This window comes from Psammomys obesus, unplaced genomic scaffold (assembly GCF_907164565.1).
Source record: "Psammomys obesus unplaced genomic scaffold, mPsaObe1.curated_primary_1811, whole genome shotgun sequence".
Classification (NCBI taxonomy): domain Eukaryota; kingdom Metazoa; phylum Chordata; class Mammalia; order Rodentia; family Muridae; genus Psammomys; species Psammomys obesus.
Window position 1 is genome coordinate 209,208 of NW_026596463.1, and position 18,925 is coordinate 228,132.

The 18,925-nt window shown below is 40.9% G+C and overlaps 1 protein-coding gene across 1 annotated transcript in view; it reads left to right on the plus strand.

The window, feature by feature from the left end:
• Positions 1-18,925, plus strand: part of Arsb (arylsulfatase B) — a 188,308-nt gene that overhangs the window by 26,023 nt on the left and 143,360 nt on the right. Inside the window, exon 4 of the mRNA XM_055598406.1 lies at positions 1,076-1,283. Within this exon, the coding sequence (XP_055454381.1) occupies positions 1,076-1,283 (208 nt within the window). The remainder of the gene's footprint in view (positions 1-1,075; positions 1,284-18,925) is intronic.

Consider the following 18,925-nt stretch of genomic DNA (forward strand, 5'->3'; position numbering starts at 1 on the left):
GATGGTTTTGAGTTTTAGAGAAAGTAGCCCAATTATTACCAGAGTATTTTCTATGTAAAGCAGTTAATATGTGGTGTGTTGTCGATATTATTGTTTATTTGGGTCAATGCCTTCTGTCCTATTCTGGGACTTTGACCTTCATATTTTGTTTTGTGTCTTGTCATATTTTGAACATATTTACTGAGGTGTAATTTGCATAGCACAAAACTCTCCCACTTAAAGTATACAGTTAACTAGAAAATTTAAGATCTAATGTTAAAACATTTCATCACTCTTGAAAAATATTTCTACCCACTAGTAATCCCTGCCCATTCTTCTCTCCTGAATTCCCCATAGCTGTGGACAACCAGTCATCTACTTTCTGTCTCCATAGACGTGCCTCTTTGGAATATTTAAATCAGTGCAATAATACAAGATGTGGTCTTTGATGGGCTCTTTTTATGTTTTCAAAGCCCAACTATGTTGTCATTGATTGTATATGCTGTCACTTAAAATATTCTGAATTTTATTTTTCCATCCATCAGTTGCAGACATTTGAGTTTTCCTAATTTTTGGCCATTATAAATAATGTTTCAGGGAGCATCCATGCACATTTTACATGGACATGTGCTTTCCTGGCTTTCTAGGAATAGAAAGGCCAAGTTGTATGGTAGCTGTGTGTAATACTAAGAAGATTCATGCTGCTTTTATAATGTCTACATATATTTACATTCCCACTAAATAATTTCTCCATAGCTTCATCAATATTATTACATTCTATTTTAAAATTTTTAAGCATCCTAATGGGTATGAATCAGTGTCTTACTGCAGTTTTTGTGTTTTGCAGTCCCTCGGTTATAAGTATTTGTTATATCTTCTTTGGAGAAATACCTATTTAAATTCTCTGCACTTAACTAAATTGAATTATTTATGTACTCTGGATGTGTGTTGCCTATCACATATATGATCCACAGATATTTTGGTACACTCTGTAGATTTCCTTGAAGTTGTTTGATAAACCTGGACTGCCTCATGTTGAATATTTAAAGCCTATGTTCCTTTTAACTGATGTTTGCTTTACAAATTTTCTTTCTAGCCGCTGTTCCTCTACCTTGCTCTCCAGTCTGTCCACGATCCTCTGCAGGTCCCTGAGGAATACATGAAGCCATATGACTTCATCCAAGATAAGCACAGGCGTACTTATGCAGGGATGGTATCCCTCATGGATGAAGCAGTGGCAAATGTCACCAAAGCCTTGAAAAGCTATGGGCTCTGGAACAACACAGTGTTCATCTTCTCCACAGGTTAGTCTATCAGTTCAGGAAATCCATCTCTTGGCAAAGCATGGGATATGTGGAACAAGAAAAGACACACCGGAGCCATTGGCATTTCCATGTGACAATAAATGCCAGCTGCAGGAGTGAAGCCACAGTTGCAGTGGGAATAAGGAAAGAGAATTACATATGTTTTCTCCTTTTGTTTATTTTTCAAAATACACTGGGGGTGTACTTAAAGACCAGCACTCACTAACTGAGTGAATTAGCAGACAGGCACCACACATCCACAGGGCATCAGGATGAAAGATCCCCAGAATGCCTGGCCACCACAGCTGTGATGACCACTGTTGCTAACTGAAGGTCTCTGTCCAGAGAGACAGGACACTATCAAGCCAGATTAGAAAAGGAGCCATTTAAGCTTAGTCTGGATTCTCCAAGGATAAGATTTTTTTGTTCTTGTTGTTAATTTTTTCTGACAACAACAGTTATGCATTCATTAGGAAAAGTAAGCAAAGGGTGAAAGCAAAGTAAAACAGCTTTCAGAGATGACTGAAAACTGTTTTCATGGAGTCAGGGACTTTCCGAGGAGAAAGCTCTTAAATTCATGGTTTCTTGAACTTCACTCCAATGGGACCTGGGTGGAGATCTCTGCTTGTTCATTGTCCCGAATACTCAGGCAGCATGTTCTGTACTATAACATGCAGAGCATGTTGCTGGAACTTTCCCCACATATTGATTTTTGGAATGGTTAGAACTCCACCTGCCCCCCACCCTCCTCACAGAATTTGGTTACTTGAACAGTCTCCTAACATTCTTAGTTTCTTGTTCCATTTTCCTTACATTTCTTTTACTACTTGGAAAGGTTATTTACCAGTCTTTTCTAAACTTTGTGTTGAATTTGTTTCAATCACTGTTTTTTTTTTAATCACCAAGAACTCTTTCTTATTTCCTAATAACTTTTTTCTGTATTTTTTTTTACTTTATAGATGTAAAAACCTAATGTGTGTGAATGTACTTGATACATGTACGATACATATATGTATACACATCATTGAAGTTTGCTATATTCACAACATTCTCTATTTTATTTTATTTATTTCTACTTTACTTCCCCAACGCACACCCAATATGTTTGTGTTTTTGTTTTAGTCAGTCTTTCAAGTGAGTGAAATTCTTCAAATCCTGTGGCCTTGGGTAATACCAAAAACCTTTGATTGGAAATTCCATGTGTGAGAGCAGGGCTTATCATTCAGTCAGATTTACTGGAAAGTCACTGTGCAGGATTGAGGCAACACCATGAGGAGTTAGTCTTCCTGGTCTCATAGCTGGTTTTGTTCTGTTGTTTTGCTTTGCTTTAATAAAGTATAGTTATCAAATCTAGTGGGTTTGAGTACGTACTGTATGCAGGACAATTTTATGAGCTTCAGGTGGTTAGTTTAAACAGCCCTCACAGTACTTCCCTCCCTTAGGATCTTGCAGATGTGAAAACTAGACACAAAGACATGATCGCTTAGCTCATAGTTACACAGCTACATGTGGGCACGTCTGGATCTGTGTTTCAGCCTCTGTATCATTTTCTGGCTTCATAGATGGCAATCCATTTGTTCCTTTGAGAGAGAATCTAGTTGCCATATAGCCAAGCTGGCCTGAGTTCTCAGTCCTCCTACCTTGGCCCCTTCAGTGCTGGGATGATATGTGTTCATCACCATCCTTCATGAGTTGATGATATCTGTGTTCTCATCCGACTCCTGATACAGCAGATCTGCTTCTGAGGTGGGCTGCAGGAATGAGCTCCCAAGGATCCAGGCAGGGCAGGCTGGGTTAGCGGTGTCTGCATGAGTGGCCTGTGGAGTTGCTTTAGTGTTCTAACTGCTATAATTTTCTAAGTGTCCCTTGTATTGATATGAAATGCAGGACATCTTGTTGAATGTGAGATAATAGTTTTTCCACAAAACAATGACACAGAGTCTCTTATAATCTGAGTTTCAGCCTCATTTACTTCATTTAAAAACCCTTCTGTAGTGTTTTGATCAGTGTTGGCGTGGAAGGCCTGTCGAGTCTCCAGAAACCACCAATGGAAAGGAGGCCAGGATACTGAACACCAACTTAGCTGTTATTCCTGGGGAATGGTCTCAGAATCACAAAAACTGGAGACTCCAAGGTACCCAAGCCTTTGTTACAGGGATCATGACAACATGGTTTCTGGGGTGATTTCCTAAATATGGATTAATAGGTTACTCATGAACTAAAAAGGGCTCAGAAGTAAAGGCGTTCGCTCTGGAAACTGTTAAACCTCTCAAAGGGTTTCTGACAGGACTAGAGACATTGGTGTCAAGAATGTTTGGGAAGAGATGGGATATATTTTTTTCATGATATGTGAGAATGAAAAAATATTTGAAGATCAATGTTTCTTCAGTTCCATGATTTCAGATATGTTGCACATTTTAAAATAGAGTTAATCATTTTATAAACATCAGGAACTTTTTATTCAATTTGGTAAAAATAATATTTGAAACTTCTTATTGAGAACACTGTGATTAGGTGCCGATAGGGCTGTCTTATTTTCTGACACTGTGATGTCTTAGCAGATGTATTAATCATATGTTGTCTTTGCTGTGTTGGGGGCTAAGTGTGTAGCTTGATGATGACTATGCATTTCTATAATGCTTCTAAATTTGATTTAGTGGAGTTTTTAGGATTTGTATATCAATTCACAAATGACAGTGGAGCTGGTTTACTTTTTCATTGACAGTCTGTTGTCTTGGTTAAAGTCATGCAATAAAATAATTAGGATGGCTTTCCTATCTCTTTCTGTGATTTGGGTAGTAAGGCGGTCCTTGGAACCTTTTTTGGAGGCATTTTAAAAGTTATTTCTGTAGTTTAAATCTTCTCTTTATGTCTCGATATGAGTCTACAAATATTTTAATATTAATCTTGCCTGAGAAACAGCGACTACCTTGATTGCATCTCCACATGATTCTTCTTTTCAGCAAGTTTTCTGTGATCACATTTTAGTTCATTGTCTTTGTTCTACATGACTTAAGGGGAAAACCAAACTTTAATAGGATGAATTGCTAACTCAGCTTCTTTTCGTATCACTTTTTTTTTTTTTTTTTTTTTTTTTTTGGCTTTTTATCCTTTTCCCCAGTCTCCCTCCCAACTCCGCTACCAGGTGACAGTTTTGCCATTTTGATTCTGGCCTTCGGGGTCCTGCATGGATGTTATTATGACTGTGTTTTTAACACCCCTGCAGTCCTTCCTTTGCCTCAGTCAGTGCCCTTCCCCATGGAGTTTCATGGCAAGAGTGACCACTGTTAAGTCTTGGCTGCTCGCCCAGTCCACTCCCTCTAGCTTTTGTCTCCACTCACCATGCACTTGCTCATGGTGTAAACAGTTACCTTGTGGGCTAGTTCCAAATTCCCATTTTATCAAAGAAGGAACCCAAACTTCAAGAAGCTAAGAGATTAGCCTCATGTCAGAGACACATGAGAGATAGGATTCAAACTCAGATCTACTGGCATCAATATCTAATTACTAATCAAAAGCCCTTTTTAAAAAGCTCACCTCATTGACTTTTACTATCCTTTTAGCTTTCTCCACATCTGTTCCCAAAGCCAACCTTTCCCCAAATCTTCCTCAGAAGAATTCTAAAATTCTTCATTTTTTCTGCGGAAGTATTCTGAACGTGAGTGATGCAGGGTCTATCAAGCACAGGTGGCCCTCTATCCGCTAGCCAGTCCTGTTCCACACCTGTGTCTTGAGGCCAGGGTGATACTCACAGCTCACTGAGTTCTCAGGCCTTCAGGAGTGAAGTGTATTCTGCCCTGTAGAAGCCATATGATTGAGTTACATTACCTTCCCTTCTGGCCACCAGTCCTTTGGCCAGCCAAGAGCACCCTTGCATGCAGTGACCTGGCTACCCTCAGCTCCATCCTGTTAATGTTTTACTTTTGCTTATGGCTCAGGAGACCCATCCTCTCCTCCTGTCCCATCTTCTAGAAGTGATCGAGATCTCTTAACTACATATAGAAGGGTAACAACCAAAGGGTCCTTTGCACAAAATGATCACTCTCAGGCTTTCTCCTGCCTCCCTTCAGGTAGGAGGAATGGCTGTTATCCAGAAACCAAGTTGCATTGGTCAGCCCTGCTGGCTTAAACTTTGTGAAACTGTTTTGAGATTCTAGCTATACAAGCTGTCTTGCCATTGTCATATCCTGGGTTATGATGTGCGTCCATCTTTCTGTTTTTAGCTAGATATTGGCTAAAAGAGGGAGTTCTAGCTCTAGCCAGGGGAGCAAGCTTTTACCCTGGACTTTCGTCCTCACAACTCATTGTTCCAGCTGCCAAACTTCAGAGCTCTATAAAAAAATCTGATCCCAAGAAAGGCAACTCAAAAGTGAGAACCAGTCCTCGATCAGCTAGACCTGTGGTTCTTAACCCTCCTAATGCTGTGACCCCTTAATACAGTTCCTCATACTGTGGTCTCCCCAACCGTAAAATTATTTTCATTGTTACTTCATAACTGTAATTTTGCTACTGTTATGAGCCATAATATAATTAGCTGATATGTAGGATATCTGATATGCTCTCCCTGTTAGAGGGTCTTTCCATGTCCCACAAGGGCTCACAAACCACTGCTGCCCTAAGGAGAAACTTAATTTGCCTTTTTTTCTCCAGAGGGTTTTCCTGTGATTCTTGACAGTTTATTTCCTGAAATAGAATTTAATAATGAGCACAGCAGTGTGGTTATGCCCCAGGAGAGAGGGCCTGCACTGAAACCACGTGGTTCATCGTTCCAAGTTTTCTCACTGCTTTCCTTTGGTGCTGCTTTTCCTGGTAAGTGGTTGGGCACTTGTGTGTCCAGACTAGTGAGTGTTGGATGTGTTAGCAGAGAGACCCTGAAGTGCACCAGCTTCTTGGTGAAGTTTGTGCTTCATGACAGACAGGCAGGAGTACAGATCCTAGTTAGGGTCTCTGGGGGTGCTCGCTTTCTTTCTAAAGTTCCCATTTTAATTTTAAAGAAGTCCACAAAGCCTCTCATTCTTTGTCACCTGCCCTTCATTCAGTGTTTAAGAATGGTCACCATTCTCAGTGTATTGTTTTAAGATGTGGCAGCAATGTTGTTAAATGTTGGGTGTGGGTACAACACCTGAGTTGTCGCTGCATGACCCCATGCCTGAACTAAATGCCACTGAATCTGCAAAGCTGCTCACTTTTAGTCATGTGAATTTCACGCAATTTCAGGAATGTTACTACCTTTTTACTTATTTATGTGTTTGTGAATGCACATGCATTCCCCCAGTGTATGTCAGAGAACTTGAAGGTGTTAGTTCTTGCTACTTACCTTATAGGTTCTGGGAATTGAACTCAGCCTGTCAGGTTTGGTGGCTACCATTTTTATCTGCTGGGCCCACTCACTGGCCCTCACCTCATTCTTAAGGCCTGGTTACTTATGTTTTCCCACAGATATACTGAATCTAAACCCTGGAATTGGGGGGCGGGGCTTAGAATGTGTAACAACATCCCACATAATCATTTTGTACATAGAAATTTGGGAACCTCTGAGTTAAGGTAATGATTATTCAAATCCTGAGAATTACCTTGCTAGGAATAGACTTAGTACATTTACATATACATATGCTTCTCACTAGGAGAAATATGAACTCTGAACACATGCTGTCAGAGAAGGATCAGAGATCTCTGTGTAAAAAGAACAGTGATATGTCTGTAATGGGACAGGGAATGTTTAGTTGCATTAAACATATTTCTGTCTGTCTGTATATATGTATGCATGTATATATGTATGTACACGTATGTATATGTATCTTCCAGAAACTAACGGAGCATAATGTTCAGCTTCTCCCAGGTGGATTTCAGTTGAAAAAAAGAGTAGGGACTAGAGAGATGGCTCAGTGGTATGAGCACTGGCTGCTCTTCAAGAGGACTGGGGTTTTATTCCCAGCACTCACATGGCAGCTCACAGCTGTCTGTAACTCCAGCTCCAAAGGATCTGGTTTCTGTGGGTACTTCACTCACATGGTGCAGACATGCATATGGGCAAAAATCCATATAAGTAAGAGTAAACTAAACAGGTCTCTTAAGAAAGAAGTACTCATTTCTAAGCTCGCCATTAAAGCAAAAGAGACAAACTTAAATTCAATGATTCTGTTCTTCATGCCTCTGCTGATATAAATTACAACTGATTGGTTAATGTCTTTCATTCTGTTATGGATTTGGTTAGTTAGTTAGTTAGTTAGTTAGTTAGTTAGTTAGTTAGTTAGTTAGTTTTTCTATGTTAGAGATCAACTCAAGAATTTCACACATGATGTAGGCGATTTTCCCCTGGGCTAGAGCCCCCATCTTATCCACTTTTTCTGAAATACAAGATTAATTTTACTGTAAGTAAATACTGTTTGTCTTGTTGCACACATGCCACTGTGTTCTTCTTATACAAGTGACCCTATTAGTCCTTCTCTGTTAGCATGCGATCCGAGGTTGAGTCCAGTTTTCCCACTAATGAGTTTGTTGATTCTGGCTCAGTTTCACAGTTTGTTAAATGGCTACTTGTCCACTTGAATGGTCTCTGCTGGCACTGGGAGATGATAGCAGGTGTTTAGCAGGATCCGGTTTTCCTGTTAGCTCACGCAAAGCAGGAAATGCTTTCAGGAGGCTCTGACAATAAAGAGGGTGAAGAGGTGGAGCTGCAGGAAGAGATTTGAGAAATGGGAGCATTTGAGATAAGAACTCCTGCATCCTTATTTCTAGGGATGTTGACGGCTTGCTAACCGGTGGTCTCCAGCACTGGAGCAGTTTTCACAGAGCTGCATAGGGTGCAGACTGTGGCCAGAGTGCTCTTGTGATCTATGTGACAGTGGGCACATAGCTTCATTGGGGTAGAAGCAGGGGAACTGGGAATGTGTGGAACAGACCTGGTGGCTGCTGCGACCGTACAATGAAGTTGCCGTTCATCGAGCAGGCTCTGCAGTGCTCAGGCCAGTGTCAAAGAGTCTTGTCTATGATGTCAGTGTCACTGGACACCAGAGCCTGTTTGGGCACACATTTATGCTTAGAGTAAGTCATTGTAGAATATAAACGTTTAACACTTATCACTTGAGCATTCACAAAATGATGGGTAATTGATTACTTGCAACAAGAATTCAATGGAATCATATCTAATTCCTCTAACTCCAAAGTCCCTTTTTCTTTTTATTAGAATTAGAATTATTAGAATTAGAATTAGAGAGCTGTTTCGTGGCTGTAAGCATGCAATTAGCAGACGTATAGCTAATTAATCATTAATTAATTTTATTATGTTAATAAACAATATATCAATTAATAAATTATTATTTATTAATATTTCGTGCTCGTGATGTTAAATTATAATTAATTAATTATTATGTATGCCAGAAGAGGGCACCAGATCTCATTATAGATGGCTGTGAGCCACCATGTGGTTGCTGAGAATTGAACTCAGGACCCTTGGAAAAGCAGCCAGTGCTCTTACCCTCTGAGCCATCTCCCCAGCTCAGCATACTTATATTGTAGAAATCTTTGCTGGAAACAAGCTCCCTTGACTGCTGGGAGAGCCCCTAGCTGGGCGATCAGAACTGTTAAATGAATAAATTGGGCCCCGCATTACACCACTGCTCATCTTGCAATGGCATGTGCCTTTATCACGTGTCTGTAAAAGAGGAAAGTGACAGTAAGTGGATTAGAACCCTGAGACTGGAATGACCTGTCCTTGAGCCAGCTGTCAATTTTATAACATGTTACCTCTTGAGATTTTACATATTAGTATCCACACAAAAAAGCATGTTGGGGCACTTGACATTTTTGTTCATAAGAGGTGTTAATTTATTGGTTACTTCACTGAGTGAAAATAATAAGCAGTGTACATTAAGGGCTCTAGAACAGTCTTGTTTTTAGTGTCTCTGTGATGGCCACTGAAAGTTCAATCCAAGTCTAAGGAAAGGATACCTCTCAATCCTTACTTAAAGGTTGTCATTGTTTTATTATATTACTTAATAGATGCAATAATAACATATTGTTGATATTTTGAGTTTTCAGCAGGTGATCATGAAGTCCTGTGGGCATATAGCACTGTGGCCTTTCTCTGAATTTATAATTAATGGAAGATCATATTGAGCTGAGCGTATTTATTGACTAAATTGCAGGAAACTTTCCAATTGTTTGGAGTTATTTTCTTGCTTCCTTTCCATTTTCAAGGTCATGCTTAAGATGGCTCCATTTCTTACTCTTCTCAGAACCACCTGGAGTTCAAGTTCCCTCTGAGGCAAGAGGGGTGTTTCGTCACAAGCTTCTTGGGAGGTTGAATCAAGATGAACGTAGATTATATATATAGAGAGAAAAGCACCTAGAAAGTGCAGTATAAGAGGAGGGGGCTGAAATAAAGCCAATAGCCATGAGCTGCCCTTGTCTGTTCACATGTGTCTTACCTGTTCACATCTTCCCTGTCCTCCAGCAGCCTCAGCAAGGGTTTCAAGGAACCAAACCTATTAATCAGGCTAATCATTAACATATACCTGTTAACACCTCAAAGAAATGTTACTAAATGTGTTACTTGGACAAGGTGGTCTTATCCAAACATGACTGCAGGGCTGTTCTGATGTCAGGATTCTGTAGACTACACAGGAACCAGGTAAAATAAGGAACCAGTTTGAGAAGGCACTGGTGAACCACATCTCCCAGGTTGAGTGAGGATAGTAGCTAAGTCTGCTTTCTTCTTTCTGCCAGTATGGGACCCCAGCCCATGAGGTGGTGTTTCATCCATTCAGTGTCTTCCCTCTGTTAAACCTTGCCAGAGGGACACTGGTGGACCCTCCTCAGAGGTGTGATCCTGAAACCTGTCAGGTGGAGAATGGAAACATCACAACTGAATCCCTGTCATCTCATTTATTTTTTTATTTTATTTTTCTTTATTAATTACACTTTACTCACTTTGTATCCCCCCTTGGTTCCCTCCCTCCTCCCATCCCAATCCTTCCCTTCCTCCACCCTCTGCATGCATGCCCATCCCCAAGTCCACTGATAGGAGAGGACTTCTTTTCCTTCCTTCTGATCCTAGTCAATTAGGTCTCATCAGGAGTGGCTGCCTTGTCCTCTTCTGTGGCCTGGTAATGCTGCTTCCCCCTCAGGGGGAGGTAATTAAAGAGCAGGCCAATCAGTTCATGTCAGAGATAGTCCCTGTTCCTATCACAATGGAACCCACTTAGATACTGAACTGCCATGGGCTACATCTGTGCAGGGGTCTTAGGTTATCTCCATGCATAGTCCTTGGTTAGAATAGCAGTCTCAGGAAAGACCCCTGTGCTCAGATTTTTGGTTCTGTTGCTCTCCTTATGGAGTTCCTGTCCTCTCCAGATCTTACTGTTTCCCACTTCTTTCCTAAGATTCCCTGCACTCTGCCCAAAGGTTGCCCATAAGTTTCAGTCTCTACATTGATAGTCTGCAGGGCAGAGATTTTCAGAGGTCCTCTGTGTCAGGCTACTGACATGTTCCCTCTTTTCTCCTTCATCTTCTGATGTCCAGCCTCTTTGCCTTTTGGGATAGGAATTGAGCATTTTAGCAAGAGTCCTCTCTCTTGATTAGTTTCTTTAGGTGTACATATTTTAGTAGGTTTATCCTATGTTATATGTCTATATGAGTGAGTATATACCATGTGCATCTTTCTGCTTCTGGGATAGCTCACTCAGGATGATCTTTTCCAGATCCCACCATTTACCTGCAAATTTCATGATTTCCTTTTATTTTATTGCTGAGTAATATTCCATTGTGTAGATATACCACAATTTGTGCATCCATCCCTCCACTGAGGGGCATCTGGGCTGTTTCCAGCTTCTGGCTATTACAAATAAGGCTGCTACAAACATGGTTGAGCAAATGTCCTTATTGTGTACTTGAGAATCTTTTGGATATATGCCTAGGAGTGGTATAGCTGGATCTTGAGGAAGCGCTATTCCGAGTTGTCTGAGAAAGCGCCAGATTGCTTTCCAGAGTGGTTGTACAAGTTTACATTCCCACCAGCAGTGGAAGAGGGTTCCCCTTTCTCCACAACCTCTCCAGCATGTGTTGTCTCTTGCGTTTTTGATCTTAGCTATTTTGATGGGTGTAAGGTGAAATCTTAGGGTTGTTTTTGATTTGCATTTCCCTGATGGCTAATGAGGTTGAACATTTCTTTAAGTGTTTCTCTGCCATTCGATATTCCTCTGCAGAGAATTCTCTGTTTAGCTCTGTACCCATTTTTTAATTGGGTTACTTGATTTTTTTGCTGTTTAACTTCTTTCTTTCTTTATATATACTGGATATTAGCCTTCTGTCAGATATAGGGTTGGTGAAGATCTTTTCCCAATCTATAGACTGTCGTTTTGTTCTGAGGACAGTATCCTTTGCTTTACAGAAGCTTTTCAGTTTTATGAGGTCCAATTTATTGATTATTGCTCTTAGAGCCTGTGCTGTCAGTGTTCTGTTCAGGAAGTTGTCTCCTGTGCCAATGAGTTCTAGGGTATTCCCCACTTTTTCTTCTAAACGGTTTAGTGTGTTTAGTTTTATGTTGAGGTCTTTGATCCACTTGGACTTTAGTTTTGTGCAGGGTGATAAGTATGGATCTATTTGCATTTTTCTACATGTAGACTTCCAGTTAGACCAGCACCATTTGTTGAAGATGCTGTCTTTTTTTCCATTGAATGGATTCGGCATCTTTGTAAAAAAAATCAGGAATCAGGTGTCCATAAGTGTGTGGATTTATGTCAGGGTCTTCTATTCGATTCCATTGATCCACCAGTCTGTTTCTATGCCAGTACCATGCACTTTTTAGTATTGTTGCTCTATAGTACAGCTTGAGATCAGGGATGGAGATACCTCCTGAAGATCTTTTACTGTAGAGAATTGTTTTAGCAATTCTGGATTTCTTATTATTCCATATGAAGGTGAGAATTTTTTTTTCAAGGTCTGTAAAGAATTGTGTTGGTAATTTGATGGGAATTGCATTGAATCTGTAGATTACTTTTGGTAAGATGGCCATTTTTACTATCTTAATCCTGCCAAGCCATGAGCATGGGAGATCTTTCCATCTTCTGATATCTTCTTCTAATTCGTTCTTCAGAGACTGGAAATTTTTTTCATACAAGTATTTGACTTGCTTGGTTAGGTTCACACCAAGGTACTTTTATGTCCTTTGTGGCTATTTTGAAGGGTGTTGTTTCCTTAATTTCTTTCTCAGCCCTTTTGTCCTTTGTATACAGGAAGGCTACTGATTTTTTTGACTTAATTTTGTATCCAGCCACTTTGCTGAAGGTGTTAATCAGCTGTAGGAGTTCCCTGGTAGGGTTTTTGGGGTCACTCACGTACTGTCATATCATCTGCAAATAGTGATACTTTGACTTCTTCCTTTCCAATTTGTATCCCCTTGATCTCCTTCAATTTTCTTATTGCTCTAGCTAGGACTTCAAGAACAATGTTGAAAAGATATGGAGAGAGTGGACAGCCTTGGCTTGCCCCTGATTTCAGTGGGAATGATTTAAGTTTCTCTCCATTGAGTTTGATGTTGGTTATGGGCTTGCTGTACACCGCCTTTACTATGTTCAGGTATGTGCCTTGTATCCCTGATCTCTCCAATACTTTAAACATGAATGGATGTTGGATTTTTGTCAAATGCCTTTTCAGCATCTAAGGAGATGATCATGTGGTTTTTCTCCTTCAGTTTGTTTATGTGGTGAATCACATTGATGGATTTCCGTATATTGAACCACCCCTGCATGCCTGGGATGAAGCCTACTTGGTCGTAGTGGATGATGTCTTTGATGTGTTCTTGGATTCGGTTTGCAAGTATTTTGTTGAGTATTTTTGCATCAATGTCCATGAGGGAGATTGGCCTGAAATTCTCTTTCTTTGCTGGGTCTTTGTGAGGTTTAGGTACCAAGTTGACTGTGGCTTCATAGAATGAATTTGGTAGTGTTCCTTCTGTTTCTATCTTGTGGAATAGTTTGAAGAGTATTGGTGTTAGCTCTTCTTTGAAGGTCTGGTAGAATTCGGCGCTAAAACCATCTGGTCCTGGGCTTTTTTTTGCATGGTAGACTTTTGGTGACAGCTTCTATTTCCTTAGCGGATATAGGACTATTTAATTGGTTTACCTGGTCTTGATTCAGGTTTGGCATGTAGAATCGGTCAAGAAAATTGTCCATTTCATTTACATTTTCAAATTTTGTGGCATATAGACTTTGGAAGTAAGACCTAATTATTGTTTGAATTTCTTCAGTGTCTGTGATTATGTCCCCCTTTTCATTTCTGATTTTGTTGATTTGGGTGGTGTCTCTCTGCCTTTTAGTTAGCTTGGCTAAGGGTTTTTCTATCTTGTTGATTTTCTCAAAGAACCAGCTCTTGGTTTCATTGATTCTTTGAATTGTTTTATTTGTTTCTAATTTATTGATTTCAGCCCTGAGTTTGATTATTTCCAGCCGTCTATTCCTCTTTGGTGTGTCTGCTTCTTTTTTTTTCTAGGGCTCTTCAGTGAGCCATTAAGTTGCTTGCATGAGATGTTTCGAATTTCTTCTTGAAGGCACTTAGTGCTATGAACTTTCCTCTTAGCACTGCTTTCATTGTGTCCCATAAGTTTGGGTATGTTGTGCCTTCATTTTCATTGAATTCTAGGAAGTCTTTAATTTCTTTCTTTATTTCTTCTCTGACCCAACTGTCATTTAGAAGCAAGTTGTTCAGTTTCCATGTGTGTGTAGGACTTTTGCTATTTTATCATTGAGGTCCAGTTTTAGTACATGGTGATCAGATAGGATACAAGGGATTATTTCAATCTTCTTGTATCTGTTTAGGTTTGCTTTGTGACCAACTATATGGTCTATTTTGGAGAAGGTTCCATGAGGTGCTGAGAAGAAGGTAAATTCTTTTGAGTTTGGGTGAAAGGATCTGTAGATGTCTGTGAGGTCCATTTGATTCATGACCTCTGTCAGAGTTATTGTTTCTTTGTTTAATTTCTGTTTTGTTGACCTGTCCTTTGTTGAGAGTGGGGTGTTGAAATCTCCCACTATTAATGTGTGGGGCTCTATGTGTGGTTTAAGTTTTATTAAAGTTTCTTTTACGAATGTGGGTGCACTTGCATTTGAGGCATGGATGTTCAGGATTGTGATATCTTCCTGGTGGATTTTCCCTTGTTGAGTATGAAGTGTCCTTCTCTATCTCTTTTGATTGATTTCGGTTGAAAATTTACTTTATTAGATATTAGGATGGCTACTCCTGCTTGCTTCTTGGGTCCATTTGCTTGGAAAACCATCTTCTAGCCCTTTACTCTCAGGTAATGTCTATCTTTGTGATTTAAGTGTGTTTTTGTATGCAACAGATTGTTGGGTCTTGTTTACGCATCCACTCTGTTAGTCTGTGTCTTTTTATGGGAGAATTGAGTCCATTGATGTTGAGGGAAATTAATGACCAGTGGCTGTTAGATCCTTTGATATTGATGTTGGCCATGGTAGTGTGTTTGTGTGTTTGGCTACTTTTGTTTTGCTGTAGTGAGGTTATTTATTTCCTATGATTTCTTGAAAGTTGTTATTTTTCTTGGGTTGTATTTTTTTCTTCTAGTATCTTCTGTAACACTGGATTTGTGTGTAGGTGTTGTTGAAATTTGTTTTTGTCATTGAATATCTTGTTTTCTCCATCTATGAGGACCGAGAGCTTTGCAGGGTATAGTAGCCTAGGCTGACATCTGTGTTCTCTTAGGGTTTTCATGATATCCGTCCACGCCCTTTTGGCTTTCATCGTTTCTGTTGAGAAGTCAAGTGTGATTCTAATGGATTTCCCATTATATGTTACTTGGCCTTTTTCCCTTGCATCTTTAAGTATTTTTTCTTTGTTCTGTATACTTACTGTTTTGATTATTATGTGAAGGGAGGTTTTCTTTTCTGGTCTAATTTCTTAGGTGTTCTGTAGGCCTCTTGTATTCTTATAGGCTTCCCCTTTAAGTTGGGGAAATTTTCTTCAATGATTTTATTGAAAATATTTTCTGAGCCTTGGAGGAGGGAATCTTCTTTTTCCTCTATTCCTATTATTCTTAGGTTTTGTCTTCTTATGTTGTCTTGGATTTATTGGATGGTTTGTGTCAGGAATTTTTTAGATTTATTATTTTCTTTGACGGATAACATCGATTTCTTCCATTGTATCTTCCACACCTGAGATTCTTTCTTACATCTCTTGTAGTCTGTTGGTTATGCTTACCTCTGTAGTTCCTGTTTTCTTTCCTAGGTTCTCCCTCTCCGTGATTTCCTCCATTTGTGTTTTCTTTAATTCTTCTAGTTCTATCTTCAGATCTTGAACCGTTTTGTGGATTTCCTGAATGTATTTTCCTGTTTTTCCTTCAATTCCTTCAGCTGTTTGTTTGAACGTTCCTCTGTCTTTCTTTCAGTGACAAAGACTGTTTGGCTGCATCTTCCCGTATTTCTTTACGGATGACCATAATCTGTTTTATTATATCTTCCCCTAATTCTTTACCCATTTTATTTACTTCCTCCATTAACCTCTTCATTAGCATAGATGTAAGCTCTCCTCTCATCAGGAGAGGTCCTGGTGGTGGCTGTCCTGCTGCTGGGTTTCTTGCTCTGAATTTAGTGAGCAGCAGCTGTTGTTCTCAAGGTGTAATTGTTGGGTGCAGCCCTCTTGAAGAACCAGGGATTCCCACAGTTTTGTCAGTCTAGCTAGGGATAACTGGTTGATCCTTGGCACAGTATCTGAGGGCTGCTGTAATGGCTCTCTGGCTTTTGTAGGTCTGAGGATGCAGCTGTGTGCCCCAGTGCCCTAGCAGTACTCAATAATGGCAGGTGAGCACAGTGCTCCTGCCTGCAGTAGAAGGCTAGAGCCTAGAGTCTGCGTGAATCCAGAAAGTCTTTTGGTGCTGGGTGTCCTGAGCGTTAGACCTGATGATCCCCCCGCTGTGGGGTTCCCTCTTGACAGGGACACCCAGTCTTTGCTTTGGGGACCGCCATTCTGTCTGGGGTGGCAAGTAGAACTCATAGGCACAGACGTGTGTGGCTCTGCCTTTCTGGCCTTTGGGAGCCTGGCATCTGCCTAAACTGGGTAATTTTTCCGGAGACCTTTTCAGGGTGGGGGTATCAGCTGAGTGCTCTGAGATCAGACCAGCCTTTTTCCTCCCTGTGGGTTTGCAACCAACAGTGAAACTCAGTCTCTGGTGCCCTGGGGCCCACAGTTCTATTTGAGGCAGCGAATCAGGTGTGTAGGCAGGGCTCTGTGCTGGGGCCTGGATCCCCGACTCTGGCTCTGGGCTGGCTCCTGGGGCGCCTGCAGAACCCGAGTCTTTTCCAGGGGATGTCTGGGTGACCTAAGGTCGGTCCCAATCGTTTCCTGCACTGTGGGGTTATCTCTTGACTGGAAATTCCAGTCTGTGATGTTGTGGGGCCCACAGTTCAGTCTGGGACAGTGACCGGAGCACGCTGGCATGTGGCTGTGGGCTGGCGATCAAGTGCCTGGCGGAACCGGGATCTCTTCTGAGGTTTAGCCAGGAGAGTTAAAGCTGATTGAATCCCCATCGTGGGGTATCCTCTCACCTCAGAAACACAATCACTTGTGTTTTATGCCCGAGAGTTCTGATTGCTGGTCACTGTGCTGATCCTGCTGTGCTGCTGGTCAGAATGAGTGCTGTTCTGGCACTGACATCTTGCCCCGCCCTCAAGTCATATATCACAAGTGTGTTTTCAAGGCTGACCATTTGGCACTGGATTCCTGTGGCCTTTTATCCAGCCCCAAGTGCCCTGTCATCTCATTTATATTTCTTTAAGTCATATCTGGCTCCATCCTCGCAAGTCTCATTTCCTTCTCATCCCCTATAATAAAGAGTCATGTGCTGACCTCTGATTTGCCTATAGAAAGGTTCTAAGTTCTGCTTTCAAAAGTTTTCATTTTTATCTGCTTAAGACAAGCCATCTAACCCCACCCTCCTGATAGTACATGACTGTTTAATTTTTAAAAATTATTTTATGTGTATGATTCTTTGCATGCATGTATGTGTTGTACCAGGCCTGATGACCACAAAGCCAGACTAGAGCCTCTGACCCCCTGGACTGTTGTTATGAATGGTGTAACGTCATGTAGCTGCTGGGGACTGAACTAGGCTTCCCTGACCATGGAGCCTTTTTTTTTTTTTTTTTTTTTTTTTTTTTTTTTTTTGGGACATGGTTTCTCTGTGTAGCCTTGTCCTGGACTCTCTTTGTAGACCAGGCTGGACTCGAGCTCACAGAGATCTGCCTGCCTCTACCTGCCTCCTGAGTCCTGGGATTACATGCCAGGCTACTGAGCCATTCCTTAAGCCCCTAGTAGTGTAAGACATTTTACAACCAAACTCTCAGTTGCATGACACTGACAGTGTTAGTATGTACTATAGAAAAGGAGAAATGCAAGTGGGAATAGCCTGGGGTCAATTCCAGAAAGATGGGACCTGGGTCATGCTAGATTTGAAAGGCAGAAGGAGAGAAAAGAAACGATCTGCTTTGAAGGCCTCATAGAGACAGTAACAATGACAAGATTGACAACCAGTTTTGGCGAGCCTCACCCTAGCATCACAGACTTTATATGTCCCCTATTATTCTCATCCCTAGAGTAGGTACATTATAATCTGCATAGTCATGCACAGCATTTCCTCAGTAGAAGGTAGAATCCAGTTCAGATTTGTTTGACAGCCTCTATCTCAGTAGACCTTGATATGAAGGCACACACAGGTCAGCTCAATGCACAGGAGCTAAGCAAGGCATGCCTGGATGGATGGAGTTCTAAAAGAATAAAGCTGGGAAGAGTTTCAGAAGCATTCCAGTCCACCCTGATCATTGAAAAATGAAACAGACCTAGACTGGCTGAGCGATTGGTGTTGAAGTAGACACTGGCTTCATCTTTACTCCAACCTTAGGCTCTTGCCTCCTATGCTGTAGGATTAGATCATGTGATAATGGCATCGAGATCTTAGTGTTGATCCATAGGTATAAGACTACTTTCTCAGTCACATGGAAATGGATCCACAGACCTTGCTGAACCTAATCTGAAACAAAGAGCTATGTGATGGCTCCTCAGCTCTTGGCCAAAGTGTCTGTTTAACCTCTATGTGGATGAGGATTGGCATAGGAAAAAAAATGCATTTATCATTGGCTTGAGAAGAGCAAAATCTCATTATTCTTCCTAAGCTTTTATTCTACCTGCCAATCAGTAGTAAAATGGAATACCTGATTGGTCCCCTGCACCCCCCCCCCACTTTCTCTCCCTCCCTCCCCAACTCCAGTTTTCATCTCCTAATGGAAATGCCCATGAGTGGTATAGTGGCCATTGTAGGCAGTCAGAGGAAGAAAGGGCTAGACATCCCAGGGATATTAGTTAGTCAGTCAGCAGAAAGTAGATGGGTTGCAGGTACCATGGGTCTGCAACCTTCAAACAGAGACATTAATAGTAGGTAAAGGACACACATTTAAGTCTTATGGGGGGGGGCAGGAAATGGCATTTGAATGACATTATTTGCCTTCATCCCTTCCACAATATAAAAATGGAGATTTATTTACTCTATAGTTTTGTGGGGTTTTTTTTAAAGGAAGAAAACAGAATGACTGAATTTTAGCTACTGAAGCACCCAAACAGATACGTTCTTCCCCTTTTGA